At 38.1% G+C, this 25,840-nt stretch overlaps 1 protein-coding gene across 7 annotated transcripts in view; it reads left to right on the plus strand.

Annotated features, from left to right (window-relative positions):
- SEMA5A (semaphorin 5A) overlaps nt 1–25,840 on the plus strand; it is a 498,071-nt gene that overhangs the window by 375,605 nt on the left and 96,626 nt on the right. For all 7 annotated transcript variants that reach the window (XM_042806859.1, XM_042806857.1, XM_042806861.1 and 4 more), the window contains one exon: nt 20,274–20,481. In XM_042806859.1, the coding sequence (XP_042662793.1) occupies nt 20,274–20,481 (208 nt within the window). The remainder of the gene's footprint in view (nt 1–20,273; nt 20,482–25,840) is intronic.

Consider the following 25,840-nt stretch of genomic DNA (forward strand, 5'->3'; position numbering starts at 1 on the left):
AATTTCATGATATTGGTAATGATGCAGAATCTTAGTTCTTCATAGTCCTCTATTTGCTTGCGTAGAAGCTATGGAGCAGTTAGCATTGAGGCTTGCATCCTCAACTGCATGTGATAAAATTTTACTGAGAAAACACCACTGCTTCTGTAAACAACAGAAACTAAAAGGCAGTGGCCTTAACTTTGAAAATAAACAATAACTTTGGAAGCAGACCAAGTTTTGTAGTACTGAATTCCTCCAGTGTTCAGCCTTACTCCTGCATACAGCGTCATCTACCCCAAGCTCCTAACACCATAAAGCATGTGTATGTTTGGGAGAGGTGGAAGAGTGGGGTTGCAGTTGCTACCAGACTGAGAGAGGTTATCATTATCGTATCTTTTCTGATTCAATTTACTTGCATTATTGAAAGTGGTAGCAAATTAAATTTGGAGATAAATTTTTGCCACAATGCTCCATCTTCAAAAAAAAACCCCAATGAAACGATCTGGGGAACAACAGGCTGGCCTGCCTTCAGTCCCTGGGAAAATCAAGGAGCACACATTATTGGAGCATGCTTCTGTGGGCAAGTAATGGAGAAGGTGATTGGGAACATTCAGCATGGATGTCCCAAGGGTAAATCACACCTGACCAACCTGATTACTTTCTATGGTGAAACAACTAGATTTGTGCATGAGGAGAGAGAACTTTAGCAAGACTTTTAATACTGTCTCTCACAATATTAATATATTCAAATTAAGATGTATGGTCTGTATGGATGGTCAGCTGGATGTATAAAACCCAGTTGGATGTCAGGCTCAGAGGGTAGTTGTTAATGGGATGTATACAAGTGGTAAGGAGCTGAGTAATATCCTGTTTAACATTTTAATCGATGACCTAGAGGAGGCAACAAGTGTGTAGTCCAGCCGGTGCAGAGCTGACACCAGGCTGGGGTACCAGCAGTTACACTGGAGGATAGCGCTGCCGTCCAGAGTACTTGGGACATGCTGGAGGGATGGGCTAGCAAGAACCTCATGAAATTCAACAGGTGCAGATAGGAAGTCCCAAATTTGGGAAAGACTCACTCAGTGCAGTGATTGAGGTTGGGCACTGGCTGTCTAGGAAACAGCTCTGCTGAAGGGGACTTTGGTAGATCATGCCCTTGATGCAAAGAAGGGCGACAGTGTCTTGGGCTGTATTAGCAGGAACGCAGCCAGTAGAGCAAGGTACAAGCTTATCCCCATACACTCAACACACTTTAGACCACATACAGTTTTAGCCTCCCCCCAGTACAAGAAGGACATTGATAAACTGGAGCAAATTCAGTGGAGGGCCACCTTCTGTTGGAGACCGGGGCACCATGTCCTAGGAGGAGAAGCGGAGGGAGCTGGCACCATTCATCCTAGAGGAGAGAAGGCTTCACAGGGGCCCTAGCAACAGCCTGCAAATACCTACAGGGAGTTCACATGGCAAACGGAGCCAGAGTCTTCACAGTGATGCGTGCTGGGAAGACAAAAGACAATGGACAGAGAGTTTCAGCCTAGATATAAAGGAAAACTTTTTCACTCCGAGGACAGTCAAGCAGTGGATCAGATTTCCCAGACAGGTTGTGCAGTTCCCATCATCAGAGTTTATTTAAAGACCAGACAGCAACCCAGTCTGTCCTTTGAGTGCAAGGTTGGACTTAAAACCTCCCGATGTCCCTTCCAACCTAAATTATCCTGTGTCTTTCATATGCCGGTACAATGTGCAAACTGGCTGGGCTAAATTACATTTTTACTCAACCCTGCGATAATAGATGTCATTGTACTTTCTCCTGCCAAAAGGAAAGTGCATTCAACTCTAACATAAGGACAGGCAGTAAGCAATTTGCATCTAGTGGTGTAAAGCAGGATGGATCCAACCCATGCTGTGTGACATGTACTCTGCATAACTTTTGTAGTTATAATTCATTACAACATTCTTACAAAAATTGTCTTTTGAAATGCACAAAGCTGATTCAGTGGACAGGTGGCCATATAGATTGGGTTGAATACAAATTAAAGCTCTGCTGTCTTTGTTACTCAAAGCAAAAAATCCCATTCTTTGAAGCAGATGGGCAGTAGTTAAGAGAAAATTCTCTCTTCCTCCCCTCACATTCATTTACCTATCCACCCTGTTATTAGAATACAAATATTACCGAGGAGAATAATCCTGACAGTATAGAGGTGTAATCTGATTTCGTTAAACTTTAAATAGATACAATATTACTTGAGGAGAGACTGGGAGTAAGCAAACAAATACATTAATCTGCTGTGTCAGCAGTCGCAGTCTTCATTTCCTAAACCTTTGCCAAGTCATCATTCTGCTAGGAGATTCTGATGTGCTGGGATTTAACAGCTACTGCTCGTATCAAAAATATACTTTAGTACTTTGGAAACACATCTTAATCTTTCACTGCACTGACTTCTAACTCAGAATGACGGGATATATCAATTCCTGCACATTTTGGGTTGCTTAGAGCTAGCACGGTGCTGCTGGCTTTAGGCAGGCAGAAGTCCCTGAAACAATTTTTGGTGATTCAGAAAGGAAAGTCCAAGAAAGCATTCACAGAAGTTCTGAACTAAAAATCATCTATAATAAGTTAAAAGTAGAGCAAGAAAGAAAAAACCCAGTATTCTGATACCTTTTCAAGTTTAAAAGACTTCTCCATTAGAAAAAAATCCAAGCAAAATATATGTCATAGTTTTGTTTCCCTCCCTTTTGTCCCTCTCCCATTTTTTCTCCCTTTTATTTCTCCCTTTAATTTTAAATACCTAGATGTTCCATGGTTAAAAACTTCACCAATATCAAAAGGTTTTCAAAGACTTTTTCAAAAAACAGGATAGTGCAAGAGGAAGTAGCCCTTATTTAGAGGATTGTTGCAAAATCGATTGATTTATTAGAATGAACAAGAAAACTATTTGGTATGGTGTCTATTTTGAGAGTATTTTGAAAGATGTTTCTTGTTGCTGTTTCTTGGGAGTTCAGAAATGGTAATATTTGCACTGTCTGAAAAGACACTTTAAGGCCATATGTTTTAAGAATGACTTTAGTGAAAAAACTCTCATGTTTTCTCTCTTCTTCAGTACCACTGGACAGAGTATGTCCCCTCTGTGGATAGAGTATGTCCCCTCTATATTCTGAGTTGAAACAGTGTATGCCTAGTGGTGGATCTTGCTTATTGGGATTTATAGTTTAGCATTGATGAAATTGGGGTATGGCTGACTTACAAAGAGCATATGAAACCTGAAGAAAGATTTATTGTTGCCTACATTGCATGTCTCTGAGTGGGTTGTTCACTGAACTGAACCTGAATTTTTATGCCATAAAGCCAGGTTTTATCTGAGGCTTAAAGGTGACTGGAGGATGTTACAACAAGTTTTGAACTTCCCTTTCCAAGGAATTCTAGAAAGTGTTTTTCTTCCCTCTTAACACCTCAGAATTACAGGTAGCAATGCAGAGAATAATGATAAAAATAATTCTGATGAATCACATAGAGCAAATATTATGAAGAAGTGGAGAGGATTCACAAAAAAAAATTTCAAAAGGCATTTTTTGGAAATGCAGATGGATTTTTCATACATTTGCCTTTAGAAGGTTTATAACAAGTAGTAAATCTCCACAAATGTAACATTTTTCTCATGAAGCCCTGATGCTGTAGATTATCCAGAATGTAGTCCCAACCTCATGAACAGATTTGAAAGTATGCATGAAGCTCAGTGCTATCAAAACGGTTTGTATTTCTTCTGTTTGTCTTACTATAGGGGAGTAAATTGATGCAAAATAGTGCATGATTTGATTCTTCTGTGATTTTTGTTACTGTTCTTTTTCCTCTTGTTTTTGTAATCAGTACACTGCACTTTTTGCTATGGAACAACCCAAGGTCTTAACAAGAAAAAAAGTTGTGTACGTGTTTTGCTAAGAAATCTCAGATGAAATATTGTCATTGTCCTGGCACACTACAGCTTCTGATCAAAGTGTGCAGCTTTCACAATTTAATGTGCATGGTGTCATAATACATGTAGTACGTGTGCAGTTACCAACCTTAAAATTATAAGCAAAAGTATATGCTTATATGCATTTCACACATGGTGAAGGGAGAACAAAAATTAAATTGACTGCATTTTTTTTCAATTTGGTGCTATTTCTGACAGTATTATCTCAAGTGTGTTGAGGTGATTTGAAGTAATCTGCAGATAATTTTTGTAGAGAGGAGCTATAGACTTTTCCTCAGTTTGAGAAGCACCCTTTTAATCTAGAAATTACAGTATAAATGCAATAACAATAATAATGATCAAAGTAGTTCTAATCAGAGTCACAAGTCAGGTGTGATAGTAAGTAGTCTATTTTTATGTAATAATACTTTCTAGTTCAAAACCAGAGAAACAGGTAAATCAGAGTGCAGATGGATAACAGGAGAAATACAGAGGCAGGCAGTTGCCACCTTTTAGAACCATTTCTCTTCTAACAGAAGACATGACTGCTTTGTTTCTTGTGTCTTTCCTTGCCAAGGGCATAGTGTGCTTTTACACAGTTGTAAAGCATCCCCGCAACAGTTCCAAAACTACTTCCCTGAAACTTCTTATCCTTCTGGCCTCATGCAATGTCATTGTAAGAGGCTGGTAGCAAGGACAGTCATCAGCTACTCTGCTGTCTAAAACTGGTGCGTGTTGGAAGACAGCAATCCTAACAGCCACATGGTGATCTTGAACATTTGCTTAAAAAAATCAAGCACTAAATCGTAAAATCAATAACCTTATTCTATGCTCCTGATAAAGGAAAGCTGTAGCTGAATGCTTTGTTTATATTATTAATCTTTCCAGGAAACGTTTTGCTGTGAAGTTTTAAAAATGGTTTAAAAGATGACATGGTTTTGTCTTCAAGAGTCTAATGTTCATTTTGGCATTTGTGCTATACTAAGAATGTTTGCTATATATTCCTGCTAGAATATTTATGTTATTTTCCATGTAGAATATCTCTAAAGACAAAGAAGGATTGTGTAAACCATATCTGGTTTGATATGTAATTTAAGATCAGAAGTGTTGATTTGCCACTGCCTTGTGTATTGTGTCACCTGTACTGGGCAAAGTGGCTTTAAAATGTCACTAAATGAGAATGGTCATGTCTAAAGTCCAGGCTACGTAGTTATAAATGCTACTGTAGGGCTCTAGAGAATCAAACCCAGCATTTAAAATGTCCAGGACTACTTATTTCCCTTGGCTTTACCGCTGTGTGTAGATATAAATCATTCTGCCAGCTCCAGTTGGAGACTGCTGAAGAGTTTTCTTAATAAATAGATGGCTCAAACTAGAGCTTGTTAAATTATTCATTGACAGTAATTTATATGAGAATCTTAGCCCTTTATTTGGTTCACAGATTACCCACCACTTATTTGTATTCACTTTTTGTTATTACAGTCAACCCATAAGTAAATCATGATTTTGCTTAGTTTGTTGTTGATATTTGATTATGTAGTTTGTTCGTGTTTTAGATAGCACGTTCATGAATTGCCTGCTGCAAGTAGATGGCATTTGTATTTTGCTCTCTCATGGGACAAATTTAAGTAGGAGAAGCCCTTTTTCTCTGTTCACAAATGATCATTATGTCTTTGTAATTGCCCAATTCTATCTGATAAAAACTATAAATAATTGTCTAAAGAACATACAGTGTGTGCGCTTCTGTGCCACCACTGGAAGTTGGAACTGCTGCAAGAAGCAGCTACTGGTTGAAGAATAGCTGGCTCTGCTTGCATGGGAGCAAGACTAATGTGCAAGCCAGGGAGGGAAAGATTGTGAAGAGCTGGAGACAAAGTCCCAACCTTCCATTAAGAAGAGTCCAGCTCCTCTTCATCACAGTGATGCTGAGCTTTCAAATACTGTCTGAATACCTTATAAACTTAGAACGGCCAAATAATCTTTCCTTCTTCCTTTCTAGTTTTTTCTTGGGACTATCACCTCTTCTTTCTGCAGGGAAACTAGACTTGATAACCCCTACTTCCATTTCTTATTAGATAATTCTAATTCACAGAATGTGAAGCTGCAAGTGAAAGAAGTATCTTACACAGTACTCAGTGTTGTCCTGCTGTCTTCAAAGCTAAGTTATGTATTAGCATCTAAGCCCATATTGAAATCTCTTGTTTTGCCCCTGGTAGCGTGCAGTGCCAGTCAGCAGGCTTGGTCCTAATTTTGAAAACAGCTATTGGAATTAGTCTTGGCTTGGGGCAAAGTTTGACCTTTGAACCAACTGTGTAACTCCTGCATGAGTACAATTAGCGCTCAGGACTCTTTCTGAGGCGTGGGGAGGAAGCCTTCCCTTTGGAAGGACTTGACTGTATCAGAACCTTTCAGAAATTATTAGATAACTTGGCATGTTGCTGGGCATGGTGAACATCTTTAGAATATTCTGCAAGGCCTTTTACTTTTAAAAAGCCTTTCATTTAAGGTGAACAAGAGTGTCACAATGAACCCCTGCCAACCAATGAAGAAAGTGGAATAGTTAAATCATGGGGCAAAATACAAAAATTCCAAAACCTACATGATAATCAACTTTCACCCTAAAAAAAAGAAAAAAAAAAAAAAAAGTTGGCTCACAAGCATGATAATATTTTATGTACAATATTCAGTATGAGCTATCGGTAAAACTGTTAAATGGGATATTCTACTGAACTCCTGTTTTTGTGAAAATATATAAGCTTCTTCATTCTTCAGCCTTTTTTTTCCCAGTAAACCTCAATAAATCAAAATATTTACAACTAAGCAAATATAATCAGTGCCACTAGTAGTCAGTGAGGGGTTACCCCAGTAGTATTTGTGGATTTTTTTTTTTTCCTTGTGTTTGCCCAGCTCTGGTCATAGGACATCGTGAATCTTCATTAAGCTGAAGAATTTCTCAATAAAGATATGCCTTATTTACTTTGTTCTGTGACTAACAAGAGTCATCAAAATGTGAAGATGTGTTATTCCAAATATTTTGACCTTTGTGTGAAGAATCCTGTAACCTGCAATCAGATTCACAAAAAGATAATTAGGTTCCATATGCATTTTACTATATCAAGTCACTGGGTAACAGTCGTGATATTTGGAGCAGAGACTCACTTGTCCACAGATTGAATCTTCTAGTTTTTATTCCTTTTTCTTATCCCATGAGATTGGAGATTTGGTTCTACAACTGGACACTTGAGGAGGAATAGGCATGACCACAGCCAACACAGTGGTTAGATCACTTGCCTAGGAGGTAAGAGCTGATTTTAAGCTAACGAGGTGTGTGAGATTTCCTGGTTATTGCCAGATGTCCTGATTCCTAGACTGCTATATAAAGAATATGGTGTAGTATGATTACTTATATTCTATGACTAGAACTGATTTAATGTCCTAGTGTACTAAGGTGAACACCTTCTGGTGAGAGGTTTTTAAATTCATGTCTCTAATCCTAATTTCACTTCTGTCTCTTGTCTACTTACTTTCTAATTTATGTTAGATTATAAAGAAATCGGCATCATTCTTTCCTACTGTATTTCTGAACAAAAGCTGTTCTTTATGCTGAAATTGCTGCTGGAGTTCCATGCAGATCATACTGGATTTGTACTGGATGTATGTACCCTATTTGGCTCATCTAGGGACTGAGATACAGGGTCATATACTATGCAAACTGCAAATGAGTTTGAGTAGAGGGTGGTCCCTGAAACACTCTGGTCAGCCAAGTTTGTGATGCTTCTGGATCCGTACAGTAGTCAGTTGTCTTTCTGACACTTCCAATTAAAGCAGCCACATATGACTCAGCTAAGAAATCACACAAGGTTTATTGTGGGTTATTATCTAAGAAGTAGTTTTCTCCCACTCGTGCATATAAGTGCTTCTTTGATCTGGGCACTGGAAAATTTAGTGGGAAAATACTATCATAGTCATAACGTGCATTAGGTAATACAAGGTATTTATTATTGTGGTGGCACAAAGGAAGGCAATAAAAAATAATAGGAGCAGTAAGCACTCCCTGTCCGGTCAGATCCAATCAGAGTTAATACATCTCAACTTTGGGACGCTGGCAGGGATCCAGGGCCTGTATTCAAGAGCTGTTTTATCCTTTGTAGCATTCTTCACTGCTGCTCTTTGTCAGATAGCAAGCCTTAAATCATAAGAACCATTTCATCTTGCAATTAATAGCTATGTTTATTATCTACTCTACTGCTTTAGTGAGAGATTATGCATTTCGTTAGAAGTGCTCATGTCCACTATCTGAGAAGTCCTGTCCTAGCTACTGATTAAACATTTTAGAAGGTCTCTCCAAAACTATGGAATGTTTTCCTGAGAAGTTTCTGGGAAATTAATATAGACTTGTTTGTTTCATTGTGAATTTTCTTACTCAGTAGCAACCTTGTAGATTTATTTCTTTCTCTTTTCAGAATCCAGGGTTTCAAAATTATGTATCTCTTGACAGGTGTAACGTTGCCCATTCAGAACCATAAGAATTCTTGTGTCTTCTTTGCCTCAGGGCTTCCAGTTTTGTGGGTGTATGTGTGATTTTTAGTACAGTAAAAGCTAGATGTTGCCAATGAGAGTGGCTGTAATTACAGTATACTGCCAAATGGGCATTATCTAGCATAGTTGTTATTCACATGTAGCTCTTGATATTGGATCTGTTTAGTTATCATCTAACTGTCCGTAGGGAGTAGAATTTTTTCATGTTTGGGAATAAAAGAGCATTGCCAGTCATACTCTTCTCAACTACCTGTATCTGAACTGCAGCCTAATTTGTCCTAATTTATGTGTGGAAGTACAAACTAGATAGCTCATTTTACGTACAGCCCTAAGCAATCCTTGCATAAGTCTTTCTTATGATAATGTGTTCGTTTAAAAGGAGAATTCATATCCAATGGACCAAAATATTTGAGACCTCTGAATACATCTGTTGGGATTCTTGGTAAAGGTAGCCTCATAGCACATGCTCACAGGTTAATGTGCATATTGGCAGGATCTGTTTTATTCAAATACAGTAACTATGATGAAAGTCAATACATACATACAATTTGTTTTGGCTGTAGGTTTGATGCACCAGCATGGTCTTGATATTCTATTTCATTTTGAATCTGACATTGCTGAAATGCATTCATTTTCTGAGCTGGAATAATGTACATTTTTACATGCCAAGTTACTTCAGTCTGATGCAAGACAAAAAAAATGTTATAATGGAATGGTTTTAGGATGCTGAATTCATTTGTCATGATCCTTGTAATTACTTTTTATTACTGAGTAACTGGATAGACAGAACTTGGGTAAATTAAATACAAATTCAAAATGAGATTATTGCTTGGTAAGATCAAGGACTTTGTGCTTAATGTTGTTATGAATCATGCCTTGATCTGTATTGCTTACCTGAGATTTCCTGATACCTCTATGAGGAAGAAAAAGAGAAAGACTGTGAGATGTTAGAGCCAAACTTGAAATTCTTGTCAGTCACCTGTTTGCCAAGTCCTGAGAAACAATTTTCTGTTCCCAAGCCTCCCCTGAAGAATTTATGCTGTGGTTTTTAGCATATCTTCTCTGCTCAAACCAACGTTAGTTTCTGAAGTATTGCTATGTGTTTGAATTTTCACATTTTAGTATAACTTTCTGAACGGGATGTAAATGATGATCCTTGGTACGGGGACGTGATCACGTAGCCATGCCTTGAGCAGATCCGATACACTTCCACGAGGTTATCTTCTGCAATGAACACGGTAACGTGAGAGAGAAAGGTCAGCCTGCTGATACAGAGATCTGGATGGTAGCGACACTCCTACGGGCTCTGCAGAGCTGAGGTTTCATTCCTCTCGGACTCCAGACTTCAAAGCCATCTTTTTCAATTCCTTGTTGAATGCTTGATCCAGGAGAGGAAGGGCAGGTTTGGGTGGGGAGGAGCCCTCCCGGCTCCACTCCCTGACCGTGTTTTAATCTTCGTGCAGAGCACAAGGTTCATCTGGCCTGCAGATGCGGGAACACAGCAGCTCACAAGCCAAGTAGGTAGAGAAATCAGCCAGAGGGATGATGTCTTTCTCCCTGGTGCAAGGACTATTGAAGTATTTTTCCAGTGCCTTTTTAATTAAGCAGTAAGTTCCCTGAAATTCCCCGAGGACACAGAAGGCACCTATTGCTTGCAGGGCATAAATTCGCATCGGAAGAATCACATTCATGATTTTTCTTGGCTCCAGCTGAGACTTTTCTGTCGTTAGTTCAGCACTATCTTACACATAGAGGGAGAATAAGGTAACTGCCTGTCACTGGTTTCAGAATTGTCAGCAAATCAAGTCAGTGTGCAAGAAAACAGCATAACAAAAGAAGTTTAAAACCTTCAGTAAGGAAAGATACCCGCTAAAGTGTCTAAACTAAGATATTGTTACAGTTCCATAAAACAATCCTATAAAAACTGAAGTGTCAAGTGTTAATTTTTTTCACTTTAGATGATATTACTGTTCTGAAAACCAGCTTCACACATGAAGTCTTCAGAGAGAGAAGGCTGGCGACTGAACCCAGATCTCACAAGCTTCCAAAGCGGATCATAAGAGCGATTTCTCTATTAAACCTTTTATCATTGAAAACTAATTAAATGAGATTGCAAATAAAAGATCATTAGAAGTCTTAAAATAGCCAATACTTTATGGCATATAAATAGAAGTCATGTACCACAGATTGAAATATTAGTAAGTGAGTTTTTCTGAACTATAACCTGTTAAGGAACTGTGGCTGATACAGCTTTTGCTTATAGGTAATCCGAAGATACGTATTACTTATGACTAAGTTGAGTGTGCAGACTGTCATGGATAGATTCATCTCCTCCAGATCAGACAAAATGTTATGAACTTGTATCTTATCTCTCAGCCACACCTTTGGCAAGCTGAAAATCTTGTATAAGATTGAAAATAGAAGTCATAAATGAAGGAGTGCATTGTGAGCATAATTTATGAAAAATACAGACATTCTGAGTTGTTGAAATTACTTTGTTTCCTTTGTCAAACAGGAAGAAACATCTGTTCTAGATCTAGGGAGGGTAAAAATTTGCCACTAGTGTATATGAGCTTAAATCTAACGAGCTGGGAAAAAGGCGTGATTTAGTTTGATTTTCTTTGTGAAGTAAACAGACCTAATTGATGTGGAGGCTGAGACAAGTAAATTCAGCATGTGTTTTGTTATTTAGTATGGGTTTTTGCTTAAACGTCTAGAAAAGTTCAAGGGGAAAGCAGAAAAAAAAAATGATTTTGTTTTTAGGAGTTTGCAGCTTCAAGTTTGTAGAAATAGTCTTTCAAGAAAGGCATGCTGCTTTGGGTTAGCTGCTAGTTGCTTTGCATTTTAGACTCAAATAAATCTGAACTTCCCTTTAGAAGTTGAATTCTCTATTTGAATGATTTTTGAATTAGTTTGGCTGGAGCTGGATTTAAATTCCAATTTGAGGCACGAAACACCCACTGAGGGTTGGTACACAAATTGCACTATTTTCTAAAATATAATACCTTTTTGATTCATAGGAAGCCCTGCTAGTGGAAACCCTAATTGTACCAATTTATAATCTGTTGTACATTAAGGAGGGGTAGATATTTTCTGTATTGAGTCAGGTATTTAACTCTTTGCATGGTAGTTACTGGCATAAGCCTTTGCTGATTCAACTGCGAATTGAATATGTCCTTGATATTTATGAGATATTATAACACACAGGAATTAAGACTACAGGGAATAGAAGTGCTCTAAAGAATGCAGTGTGTTTAAAAATCTTTCTCTGGAAAACAGTAGAGGATTGAGATGGTGGTTGTCCTCATTTCCATTGATAGATACATTCCAAAACTGTTGCATTTGAAAATAGAAACTAATGTTTGTTTGGTTTGGGTTGGTTTGTTGTTTTGTTTTGGTTTGGTTTTTTTTTTTTTTTTTTTTTTTTTTTGCGGGGGGGAGGGTTGGGGGTGGGGAGGAAGCTGGGCGTGAGTTTATTTTTCAATAATTGTTGGGTTGTGTTTGTCATTAATATGCATGTTCTTTCTTTCCTACCAGACACATAGTTTGGAAGAAAGCAAGAAAGCTCCTTATTTTGGAATAACTAATATCTCGATCAGCACATCTTTGTTCAAAAGAGTCTTTGAATCAATAGTTCTAATTCCTCTGTAGAAAGGAAAGCCCATTCTCTTCATAAAATAACTACATATTAAATTTTGACATATAGCCATGAGAAACTCCTCAAGTTGCAGAGGTACAACTTAATTTCTCTTGACATAGCCACTAGGGCATTAAGAAGCTTGCTAATCATTTCAGAAGGTACGCAAATAGATTGTGGCTGAAATTGTACCTCTCACTTTCTTCATAGTTGACAAATGAGTTAAATTATCTCTCCTGCATAAAAGTCTAGGGACCTGTAATAGGCCATCATACCTTCTTTATTGACAGACATTATCAACATTTCAGCTTTAAATCAAATTAATTTCCAATACTGTAAGGAAGCACATCAATATTTACTTGAAATGTAATAGGACAGACAGAATAAGGTTAAAGAGCCAAAGATAAAGGCAAATCTAAAACATTGCGTGTGCTTGCTTTTTATAGACTGCCTTTCAAAACTGCTGTTGCTGCATCCACGAATTGAAAAACAAAGCAAAACCATATTGCAGAAATACTAGGGGCCTTATCCAGAGAATAATATTTTCATGTGGCAAAGGATTCTTAGATTATTGTTTCTCTCCAGCAATAGCAGAAATACGTAAACAACCTCTGAAATCTAAAGCCCTTTGAATTTGGGCATGGAGAGAGAATGATTTGATTTAAATTATGGGATCATAAAAAAAAAAACCAACCCCCCTGTTTTCCTTTCTGGAGTAGACCTAGAACTAGGAAGGACCGGGTTTTGTATTTACTTCACATGGGGCCAAAAACTCCAAAACCAAACATACTCACCATTTTGGGCTAAGGTCTCACATGAACAAGCTGCAAGATTTCTCAGGCCCCAGAATGTAGCTTTTTTTTTTTTTTTTTTTCAGCTCAAACATCTCTTGTTCTACTTATAAAGTCCAGTTTCTTTAGATACATTGATGGTGCTGTAATGATTCAGCTAAAATTATAGCTCACTTGGTAGATTATGTAGATTTTTAGCTGTTTTGCAGTTTTGCAACTGTAAAAAATATCTGGGTAATCTAAGATCTTCAGTTAGGGGAGGCTCACTTCGTGGAGGTTTGTGTATATTTTCTGCAGGTGACAGGAACCAAATAGTATTTATTTTTGTTCAGTTTTTCCGTGATATTAATACTAGCTTTTATAGTACCAAGTTTGTCACATGGATTACTGTTTCTTCAGTTAATTTAATTTACTGAAATTTAATTAAATGTCCATGAGCAGTGATTTGTGAGTTTTCCAGGTTGCTTGAATACTTTTTTCTCTAACAGCTTTGATGGAGTAAGGAAAATTAAGATACCTATTTATGGGAGAGCTTAAGCTTTTGTATTTCCCGTGGGTAAGTGATGGCACAGAGGGTAACCAACATTTTGTTTAGCCTATTTAGTCTTTAAAAATACGTTGCCATATTACCAGAGTGGAACAATTTATATTTCTTGGGGAAATGCAACAAAATTATTTTTGCATTTCCAGCTACAATATTTGTTAGAGGATTTTGTTATATAGTTACATAATTGCCTTTTTGATCTAATAAATGTGCTTTATATCTGTATTTCTGTTATCATCATGATGATAATGAGCTGTAATGGCAAGGCAATCACAGTAGTTTATTGTTGAAATTCTTCATGAGCTTATCATAGTTTTTATTCTCTATCAAGGCTGCAAAACAGAATGTGTTCAGATTTTTAACCTCCATTTTTGACTGAAACTTGTAGAAAAATCACTTCATGTGTATTTTATTACACCAGAAATATATTAAAAGTAGAGAAAAAGAACAAATTAAATAGCACACTGACCAGATTGTTCAAACAGTGGTTTAATTTCAAATGGAGAGACAAACTATGGACATGTAAAACAGCTTTCAAAATAAAAATTGAAAAATATTTCAGTTTATGCCTTGATGAAGCATCAGAATTCCATATTCACTTTGAGGTTCACTTTTTTTTTTTTGCCAAAGAAGGAATGAACATACATTTAAAAATATGAAAATATTTAAAGTAAAACTCTGTAAGTTAGGGTGGGAATTTTAAAATCAAATATTATTCTTGTTTTCAGTATCATTGTAGAACTACTACATTTACCTATAATATGTTTTTAGTTTAAAGCAGAAGTGTTGAAGCTCAGTCTTTCACTTGTCCTTTAGGCTGTAGCATGATTAAAAACCCACTCCTGTAAATCAACTATAAATGCATATCTCAGAAACCTGGAGGTAAAAGATAAATTAAGTTACAGAGACTTGTTATATTATCTTATCTCCTAAATATGCCCTTGCTTTAAACCAAATTGAACCCCACCCCCGTATGGGAAAACAGATTATAGCAAAGACTTTAATTATCCGTATCCTACTGATGATTTAACTAATTTAAAGCTATTTTTAGGAAGGGCAGAAAAGGGCAGGTTTTAAATCCTCTCATCTTCTGTGTACCATATGCATATTTTTTGATGTTGCACAGATTGCTAAATCACAAGTCCGGGGCTTTCCCTTTGTAGGCTGCTGTGCCTTTTTCCTGTGTTGACCGCACTAAAGCCCGTATGCAACCCAGCACTTTCTGGTATTGGAATAATTTCTGCTGTTAACCGAACGCATTTCTGCTTTGCGGCAGCGTGTCCTTTCAGTTCACGTGGTGGAGGAAAGCAAATACTGATGGTGCATTTTTTTTGGAGTGACAGGATGTTGATCAATCATCTTGCACTTTCCTTGATTTTGTACTATTACGCATTCTGTACATCAGTTTTCTGTTGGCATTTCAATTTATTCTTATGAAAGACCTCTGCCTTGAAGACAACCCTGATATCTTGTTTTTTCTGTTTTTATGGTGTTTAATACAAATGTTATATGATTAATGTAAACACTGTTTATATACACAAATGGATAATATTTACAAAAAAATTAACATTAAAAGATTTTTTTCTTTAATTTCAACAGTCTTAATACTGTCTGAATTTTTCCCACTGGAAAAAAAAAAAATGTATACAGCAAGTAATATGCAAAAACATTGTATAATGGACAAAATCAAAGTAGCTAATGAATATAATTTTCCAAAGGCTATTTCGGATTACAATCCTTGTAAAAATATGTAATTTGTATCCATTTCAACTACACTTTAAAATGGATACTTACAAATAGCCATCTATTAATTTTAAACTTTTCTTAAAAAAAAAAAAAATATTATGTAGACAAATTTTGAAGGATGCCAGTGAATCTTTTTATCTAGCTTTAGCTTCCATTTTCTGTGTCTTGTCTTGGCTGCCCTTTTCTCCCTATTGACCACATTCTTTCATCTACTTTTCTAAACAATATTTTGTGGGGAAAGTGCAAAAGGCCCTTATATACCTTGACAGTTCTTAGTTTATAATTTGCAGAGGATTTTTCTGTTCCTTGAGTTTTCTTGATATATGCAAGGAGATTTTCAGATCTGAAGAGGGACCTTGTTGTGCTCAGACAGTGCAGGAAAACTTGTAAAATCATAAATATAGGAGTACTGCTGGCCTGAGGATATATTTGAGTCTATTACCAGTTTCTTTTGTTTAGAAGGCACCAGTGACTTTTTTGAAAGCTGACCAAAAGATGATACCCTAGGCTTCTCCTCTGGAAAACCTTGACTTGAATTCTGTGTTCTAGTGCTGATTCAGCTGCTTTCTGGAGACCAACCCTCTCTCTTAGGTACTGCGCCAAACTACAATGAAATGAAGATTGAATTAGGTTTTGTTTCACTGTCAAATATGGCAAGAATTAAGACTGAAAGTATTTCCCTCTCCAAAAGGAACGGGGAGAGGTTTTTTCCCTTCTTTTAAAGAAGTGAAATGAACTTACTTCGTTACGGCCTCATTTTGGATGATTTGTTAAAGATGTTTCTGCATGAAGAATGCAACAACATCTTGTAAACATAATAGCTCATGTAACTATTTAATCTTCTCCATAGCAAGAAATTGCTGCAGTTTCTTTGAGTGTTCTTATTTCTGTTAGGAAACTCGAGAAATTACAGGTTTATTAGTGGGTTGTATCTGCCATTTTTGTGTGTGTGTGTGCGTTCATTTTCTGTTTTCCTTTGCAGGTGTCACCATAGGTGCTGTAATGATTTCAACCACACTCTTGCAGTGTTCTCCACTGCTGGATGCTTTATACTTAAATAAATGCTTTATACCATTTACATCATAAACATTGCTTTTCAGTTTCAGAGATCATCTTTTGATTTTGTCCCGTCATCATTTTGTTCATTACAGACTGTTGCCTCCAAGCTTGTTCTCTACGACTCCATCTCGGGTTTTCCATTCTATTCTTCGTAGTCTCCTACACATTACACAGTAATATTTAAACTGGAATTTTTCTTTCATCTTCATTTACGGTGATTAGATTTCTAACGTTCAGTTGCTGGTTTTGCAAGTCTCTTTAAAAGTATTGTGGTTACGTTAAAAAAGCAGGCTATTTACTCATTCTGGCCAATGTCATTATCTTTTACTACTCCTGTATGTACTCGGTCGTCCTTAAGCCAAAGCTGTCAGGTGTCTGGATCTACTCCAGCATGTCTTGCTTACGCTCAGGATGTGAAGGTGCCATTCATCTGAATTCTTGAATAGCTGTTGGTCCCAGCCTTGACATTTGTGATGAAACTGAAACTTACCCTGTGTCCGTGGCAATAACGTTACATCCATTAGGAAGGTCTGTGTTTACTATTCTTCTTAGCTGTTTCTTGACAGAAGTGGACAGTCAGATTATAAAGTAAATATTCACTGGAAAGATCTTGACATGTCTGAAAACCTCCATGTCCCAGAGCTGTATTCAAGACTCATTTCCTTCCCTGCTTCTCTCTTTATTTTGCTTTACAACTGTGGTGTTAAAATGGCTGAACAGACATCACTTTTGAGGACGGGACTTTTACAAGTTCTTTAGGAAATCTGCAGTCTTTGCTGGAGGCTGGATGTATAATGCTGCACACATCGTAGAAGAATTGGAAACACTGGAGCAAAGCACCTGGCTTTTGAAAGTACTGATGCAGGGGCTATGATTTTTCTACTGTAAGTTATCCTGGTATACACAGTACTACACACTAGTATAATTTGAGGAGGTTAGTAGCTACATGCCCTTGCTACGTACTACAGTCTGATGAATGTAGCCACCAATTCAGTCTGTGTCTGCCCCAAAATTGTAGAATAAGAACAGATCCTCACTCTAGTTTGGGCTCCCAGGTGGTCCATGCAAAATCAGAGTCATAGGCAGGAGGAATTTAAAACAGAGGAGATAGGTTATAGGAGGTCAGAAGTAGGAGAGCTCACTGAGGCAGAGGTAGATCTCAGATAACATTTTATTCATTTCCCTGAACTTGCATATGACCCACATTGCTGCTGTGAAGAGTAGTGTTTCTTCCTGATAATCGGTTGGATCTCTGGCAATGCTTCTTCACTTAAAGCCTGGTCATTTATGACTTGACATTTCTGTATGAGCACTCATCCTCTTAGACAACAAGTGGGAAAGGGATGGTTTGGGAGATGCTGAAAGAAAGCAAAGGAAATGGGAGGAATGGAGACTGTATGCCAAGATAAGAAGGAAGAACAAGAGCAATAACAGCTGTCCTGGGGAAGGCATTAGTGCTGCAGTTCTCAACGTGAGAATATTTATTTCATTCTAAGGTAGTATGCTGTTGTAACCATATTTTCCAGGTCATGGACCTGAACATAAAAATCCTGTAATATTGCCCTCTACAATAAACAATTTTAGTGAGGGGGAAAGAAATACAAATTATTATCTTGTCCAAAACTACACTTCTACATTAAATGTGTATGTAGGTGTGGGGGAAGGAGGTCTCCAGTCATGTCTTTTTAATTCTCTTTTATCTTGGGGTAGGTGACAGCAAGTGACTCGGTCTGCAGATGTCAGACCCGGCACAGTGGCAGGAAGAAATATTAATCTGTACAAGAAGCACGTGCTGCATGTGTACCTGGTTTTTGTCTCATGCAGGAAAAAGATGGCAAGCCAAATGCAGTATATCATGAATCATACTGAACCTGTTGGCTGCCAGTTAGACAAGTGATATAGAGTTGTGCTAACTCATCTATAAAGTGATACCAATTCATTCATGTCTGTAAAATGATCTCACTGCTTCTTCTTTTCTTCCTCAGTACATTTTTCCAGCTTCTGTGCTCCAAAAAATAATTTGCTTTTTAACTCGGTGACTAACACAGCTGCTTTTTTTTTTTTTTTTTTTTTCTGGGCACTTCTCAGACCATATTTTGACCCTGAAACTTGCTGTAATTATAGTTGAGATTTTGCATCCAGCAATCACCAGCAGAAATACTGTTTGTTATGTACTTCAGTTTTGCTGGTTATTGCTTAATTGTGAGGTAAATCTAACTCTTGGCAAAGGTTTAATTAACGTTTGAATATAATTCTATTTTAGGTTGTGTGGAAAAAAAAGTGATAGTCAAATTAGAATTTTTTTTAATATCAAAATGTTAAATTTTAATGAAGATGAAAGCTGTCCTTTAATGTAAGGTTTTTTTGTAACAAATACTCTTACATGCAGTAAATCCTGACAAGATTGTTTATATACCAAGAAAGGAGGAAAATCTAAACAGTTATATGAAGTGATTATATTAAGAATTGAGAGGTCAGTCAGAAGACTTTAACAATCAACATCTTGTTATGGACGAAGGGGAATGCACTTTGTATGCCGAGCTAAGCATTTATATTTTATCTAAGTAGTTTTGACTGTCTAATAAAATTAAGTCCCTATTATTTAAGTTTTGTCAATAATATGGTTAAAATCTTATACAATAACTTCCAACTAATTCCCCCCTGTTATTTGGTGTTATGCTTCACCTTCCCTTATTTCTCCAGGTCTTAAGACTGGGGGGAGAAGAATTTAATTCGTGTCTTGGGTTCTTCATCTCCTCTTCGATTTTGGAGTCTGCTTGAGGCTAGTTTTTTGCATTTCCTTCAGGTTGCTTCCTTGCCGTCCCTCACCACTGCCCAGGCGGAGTTCGGGAGCCGCCGGCTGCCCTCGCCCAGCCCCGATAGCCCGGGGGGGGCTGCAGAGGGGTGCCAGCCCCCCGCCCCGGGCACTCCCAGAGCCAACACAGGCTCCAGGCAAACGCTGCCACGGCTAAAACCAGCTCCTGCCAAGGCGGGGGCAGACGCGTCCTGCCACCCCGCGCTGGCAGCTGCCCACCCCTGGCCTCGGGCGAGCAACGGCCAAACCAGCATTTACCGGGGTGCACCACAGACCATCCCAAACTTTTCTTTCTCAGTTGTCACTGACTCACAAGAGCCGTTACAGTCCTTTGAGACTTCACATGAGTACGAGCTGATCTCAGTATGCGTTTGCAGTGTTGGATCTATTCACTATTGCTGGCACGTAGAAGATTCCATAATGAAGTTTTGGTCAGACACCTACCTGAAATATTTATCAGTGTGAAAACATGGTCCTTTGTGTTCAGAACAAGTGTTATTTGATACTTTTAAATTATTTAAAAACTTTGCCTGAGTGAATGAGAAATCTCAGTCATCTGACACCAATTTGTGATGCTTAACTGCCTGCTTAGAAATCACCATAAGAATAGAAGTGAAGAGCAAATGCTAAAAGATACAATTTTTTCAGAGGTCAAAATCCAGATAAGTAAGAAGGGATGTAGCCTCCTTTTGTTGTTATATCCACCTACACTCACTTACGACCTGCAGATATTCACGTCTGTGTGCTTTCTTAAATGAATGTGATGCATATCTAAACCCCATCCTTTTTAACACACAGAATTTTAAAACAGACTGGGGCAGCGATGGACTCTATTGCTTTTTAAACTGCTTTAGACATTGTGTAGTACAATCTGGTAAACTGAAATCAGTAACTTTTGCTGTGAATGTGCATTTATAATAACCAGACTTTGAAAGCTTGTTTTCTAGTGACTGCTGCTGTAAAGTCTGATATGCCCTAATGCGATTATTTTTTTACCTTATTGCATCACATAGAAAACTCTAATGGCTGTTTTCAAGTTCTCTTCACCGTACTATAAGCAATTTAGGAAACTTCAGTCAAAGTGCTCCCACATTCTGAGGCTTCGTTGAAAGCATCTGCCATGGGACAAAGATTTGTCTACTGAATGACACCAAGCAGGTGGATTTCCTAGCGTGATTTCTAGTAACTCGTTTTCCTCTTGCCTTTGCAGACTATGGCACCATTAAGAAAATACTTGCCCCAATGAACCAGACTTCAAGCAGCTGTCTGCTTGAAGAAATTGAGCTCCTGCCGAAAAGTCAGCGAGAACCCATCAGGAGCCTTCAGATTCTGCACAGCCAGAGCGTCCTTTTCGTAGGCCTTCAGGAGCACGTGATTAAGGTCCCCCTGAAGAGATGCCCCTTTTACAAAACATACAGGTAAGAAGAATCATCTGGTTTGGTTTGATTGAAGAAAAATGCTTGCGGGGAGTTGCGGAAAAATGGGAAGGAAGCGTGACTTTCAGTAGGAATCCAAATCTCCCCAGCACCCGCCCTCCCAGCCACACACACAAACCCAGCACGTTCCGTCTCCCAGCGATGACTTTCTACGGACCCTGTTTCTCAGAAGTGTCCCTGACTTCTTGTACTAACTTGTTAGGACTAGGTGAGACTCTCAAGGAATTATATCGATATTTAAGTGTCATTGTACAGGTTCTGGACTGTGGAATGAAATTGTAACAAATGGTTTATGTAGGAAACAGGTATCTGATACTGTGCAATATAGCTGCTGGTTTAATGTATTCAAAGCTTGAAACTTCAATAAATTTAAGTTGGGGTTTTTTTTAAGCTGTGTTATAACTGAGTAAAAAATATCTCTGTGCGTTCAGAAAGAAAACTGTATTGGATGAACTGAGAGTTAAGCCTAGTTGGAAAAGTGGCTATTTAAAGGTAGTGCTGGACCAGGAAGCCATAATAAATGGAAATATTCTACTAGATGAAGGTATTATTCTGCTTAGTTTTTCAACCAAGGAAAATAACTTACAAATTATCACTTGGTTTTAGACTATTATGGTAGCTAAGGTACTTAAAGTTCAGCATACAACTTTTTCTAAAGGTTATCTAAAAGTACTTTTGGGTGGTGAATCGTATGCTATTAGAGATTGCTAATTTCATCCGATTAGTTATATTTTCCCTTTGATATAAGTGTGGTTCCAGCAATTCAGTAGTGTTGCTCTGTTTTACATCAGTTAGACTCTGAACCTGTGTGATGAGCTTGCTGAGAACTGTGACAGATGCATTTGGTTGTCTTTTAGCTTGCTTTGCTTTCACCTTGTTTAATATACATTCCGATGAAAATCTGAGCTATGAAAGGAGGGAGAAAGGCTGCCTTTCTTGGCTGCCACACTCACGATCACGGAGATGGTGTTTGAGCAGCAGACAGAGATTATACCTCCCCTGAAAGGCAGCGACCGTCTGCAGGTGGAGACATTTCTGGCTGTCAGAGGGACCGCGCGTGCGGTCACGGCGGGGAGGCGGCCACAGGACACGGGTGTAGGGCTGGAGCTTGGAGGTGGTGGAAGGACTTTTCCAAGGGACCTGGCTCTACATGGAGACGGGTGCCATGGAGGCCAGTGAAGGGCTACTGGGTTGAGAACAAGACTGAAGGAAAAGCCGTGCCCTGGAAACTGGAGTAGACCAGAGAAGGGGAGTATTCTCCTTCTTACAATTCTTTACCAGCCCTTTTTGTTTATGCTGTCTTATGTAGCATATTTTAGGCATTTTCTACTAGAACAGAAGGGATAAGATACAAAAAGTCCTACTGGATGACCTGCAAATCTTACTTTAAGGAAAATGATATATAGGCAAGGCTCTGCCTCACGCTTTTTGTTGGTTTAGGAACCAACACAGGACCAGGTTTCATCCTTCTTTGGTTTAGCAAGTTGAAACAGCATGTGTGGTGGTCCCATAGCCCTTTTTCTTTTGTTTCCTTCGTTTCATTAAGTGAAGGGGGGATACATGTATGCGTGTGTGTATATCTGAAGAAGGGAAGAATCTAATGACACATTCTTATGCTTCTCTCTTTTCTAGAATATGACATGATTATGCTATTTTGGTTGTACAAGACATTGAATGTGTTTCCCTAAGCAGATGTGTTTATTTCAGAAAGGAAGATCGGGCTGGTATCCCATGTTTTCTTCGGGACTGTGTATTCCTGATGGTAACAGAGAGAGCTCAATAATACGGGTGTCCCGTATTTACACCCAGCCTGTACTCCACTCCAGATATTTACAGTCTGGAGCCTTATAAAGTTATTAGTGAGGTGTGAACTCTGACATCCAGAGATGAGAATTCCAGAGCACCTGCTTAGCTGGTGCTTGTGTGGAGGTTCCGTGAGCTCCCTAGTACTTGTGGTTCTGTCAGGAAAATTCCTGAGGCACGTCAGTGATATCCCAGCTTCTGCCCACACAGTGTGGGACTGCTGTCTCAAATCACAGACCCCGTGCATGGCTGCAGGCTCGGCATTCCTCTCCCTGTTTCAGCAGTGGGTTCTAATTGTCTAGATTTTAAGAGCTTGCATTATTAAAAAAAAAAAAAAAGAAAAAAAAGAAAAAAAAGGTAGTGCTGTTCCCATTTTACTGAGTAGAACAGTAGTTTAATGACTCAAATCCTGTTCAAATGATAATTTATTCCTTGCTCAGAGGTATGTGAATTTTCATCTTCCATTGGAATGAGTTACTTATAAGGAGATAAAATTATTCCTTGTGGGGTTTTTCAGTCATATCTTTTGTAGTTATATGACTTTCCTTGTGATAATTAAATATCCATTGCACCAAAAGGGTTGCCATCCATGCTTTCTCCTTGGTTAAAGAGTTTGCCATCAATTCTAACTCTGTTTTGTGAGAAAGGAGAGGATTTACAGATGTGATGTACACGAAATGAGTCATTTTCTTGTCATCTATCATTAGGGAAACAGGTTGTTTGGAAAATGCAGACGTACTCTTTCTCTCACCTATTACTTTTGATTTGACTGGTTTTTTCCTGGCTTATGCTGGATTTCAAGCATCTTTAGTTCTCTACATGTGGAGAAGGTCTAGGTACTTACTTGGGGCTATAAACTTCACTAGGTAATGAAACATCTGATAGTTGGTCACCGCATTGCTGGGTGCTTTAATACTCACATTCTTGTTATATGGTGCCAACTATTACTTCTGCACTGCAGCAATGGGTAAATAGAGTAATGGTAAACCTTACCTAAAGTAATGCCTTGGTGTATTGTCGTTCTTTTTTCGGATTGTTTTAATTTTATCTATTCACATATGTCATACTTAGGGCTGTACAATGGTGCCAAGGCTATATTCTGAACTTCCATCGGTAATATCTGGAGTTTTTTCCCCACATCAAGTACATGTGTAGTCTTTAGTATCAACTTTACATAGTTATTGAGAAATGAAGCATGTTTGTGTATGAATAACAGCCTTAAAAAAGCTGAAAGCCTGAAGATGTACTAGCTTATCTGCTTCTTTTGGTGTCAATGGGAGAGTGCTCACCATCTAATAATTTATAATCTTTTTGTTTAGGTTTATTGCGAAACTTTCACACCATGCAGCTTCAGTCCCTCTGTTGAGCAGACTGTTCCACAAGCTTATATCTCAATGTCAAGATAATTCTCATGAGACTATTTTTCCCTTTTATTTCATTATTCCTTGTTTTATCTTCATGTACTAGCCTCTAAAGCACGAGGTTATTGCTTTCATTTGTAGTTTATTATGTCTTCTTAATTATCACTCTGATATAGTGTACATATTTAGTTATTTCATATTTCCTTGTAAATCTGTTCCTCCAGCACTTTCCTGTGGTGGAGTCCTCTGTGACACAGCGTTGCCTCTGACGGATATTCCCTCTGATTCAGGGCAGTCCTGTTCCACACAGACTCACAACTCTGCTCCCACAAACGCTGTTATCAAAGGCCTTTGAAAATACTGTTTTTTTTGGGGGGGTGTATTTTAGGTGCGGTTCAGTGCACTTTATTACCGTGACAGCAGACCACACCACAGGCGGAGCCTGTTGTCACACCTGCAGTTTGGGTGGCTCAACGCTTCCCATTTTGCCAAGACATTTTTGTTGTTTATGAGTTGCCCATGCTAGCTGTTTGGATTGACAGTTTTCATGGCGGGGCGGGGAGGTTCCTGCAGACTTCTGCCAGTGGCTGAATAGTTTTGAACATCCTGTCATAATTCTGCTGTTTTCAGGAGTCAGCTATGGAAAAATAGTTGAGGTGTACGAGTTCTTACAAAGAGTTCTCCTAAAAGCCCTGCCATCTTCACGCTCCAGGAGAAAGCAGCAGATCAGTTATCAAAACTATTCTGGGGGAAAATCCTTAAGACTTGACCAGGTTATTAATACTTGGGTATTGCAATTCACACATTTTTAGCAAACTTTTATGGAAGAGCATCAACATTATTCACTGGAGCTACTATTTTCACTATGAATTCTCTACCTCTCTGTCCTTCTTCAGAGTTGGGTAGGCCAAGCATAAAGCACAACTGACTTTTGTATACCTGTTAATTAACTATAATGTGAGATAATTAGAATTATTATCATGAGAAGATAACTATTAAGCTCTAAAGTTGCAGCGTTTGCTATTTACTTTGAGGGCACTATGCATTTATAATAAGGAATAAGATCTCTAGCAGGGGAGTAAAGACTCTGTCCCCTGAATAAAAGGAACCCATCATCTTTCTTTTATTGGCAGCTCTAGCCTTCAAAAGCAACCTTGGATGGCAGTGATTTCTCTGAGGCAAATTTTTCAATGTTATAATTCGTACTGGAGTTTTCAGCGCATCAGTTCCGAAAGCAGGGGCAATGAAAGGTTGTATCAGCCCAATGTTCTGCAAAATCTTACCAAGCACGGTTCAAGAATTGGTGTTCCTGATGGAAGATTGGTTTCACACACTTAGAAAGCTTGAAAACTAATCTTACTATGACATTATATCTAAGTAAATAGTGCCATCTGCTAAAAGCTGTACAAATAGTGACTTCTCTGGTGTAAAAAAAAACAACTTCTGGAAAATTTCGAGTATAGTTTTTTACATTATAAGCATAAATATTACTGGGTCACAAGATTGTTTTGCTAAGTAATGTTATCATAGCTATTCTACTGTAACCGTTACTTTTCTTTCGCTGTACTCCACCATTTTTATTTTGGCTTCTTTGTTAACCATCAGCTAAACAATCTGTACCTACACAAAATATAACTGTAACAACACAGTACTAAAAAGGATACTGGATTAACTAGCAGAAGAAAACAGTTATTGCAAATGTGCTTACGCTTTATTTCATTCCTAGAACTCTAGAAAGATTATTGGATTAAGTATTTCAATCCCTGTTGTATTCCTTTATTTTGCCTTAGATATAGATGTTGCTTCCTCTGAAGTACTCCTACCGTCAGTACAAACCTGTTTTCCTGGCAGTGAAACACTGTCTGTCATTACATTGTAGAATACTTGTTCCTATATACTAATATTATACAAGTTAACAATGAGTAATATGGTCTAAAATATTGCTAGGTGCTAATGTGTCGAGAAGAGCTTGCCAACACGTGGTATTGAAATTGCTGTTTTGAAGTAATCATTCCAGGATAGTTGATTTTGGATATCCACGTGGATTTCCTTATTTAAAAATATGCAAGCCTTATTCCAGTTTAAACCAGAGAAACACACTGCTGCATTAGAATGTCAGAACCACATGAGGACTGATCTGAATTATTGATTGCAAAGTAATATTCCAGAATCAGAAT

This window comes from Tyto alba, unplaced genomic scaffold, assembly GCF_018691265.1.
Source record: "Tyto alba isolate M040663 unplaced genomic scaffold, T.alba_DEE_v4.0 Super-Scaffold_48, whole genome shotgun sequence".
Taxonomy (NCBI): Eukaryota; Metazoa; Chordata; class Aves; order Strigiformes; family Tytonidae; genus Tyto; species Tyto alba.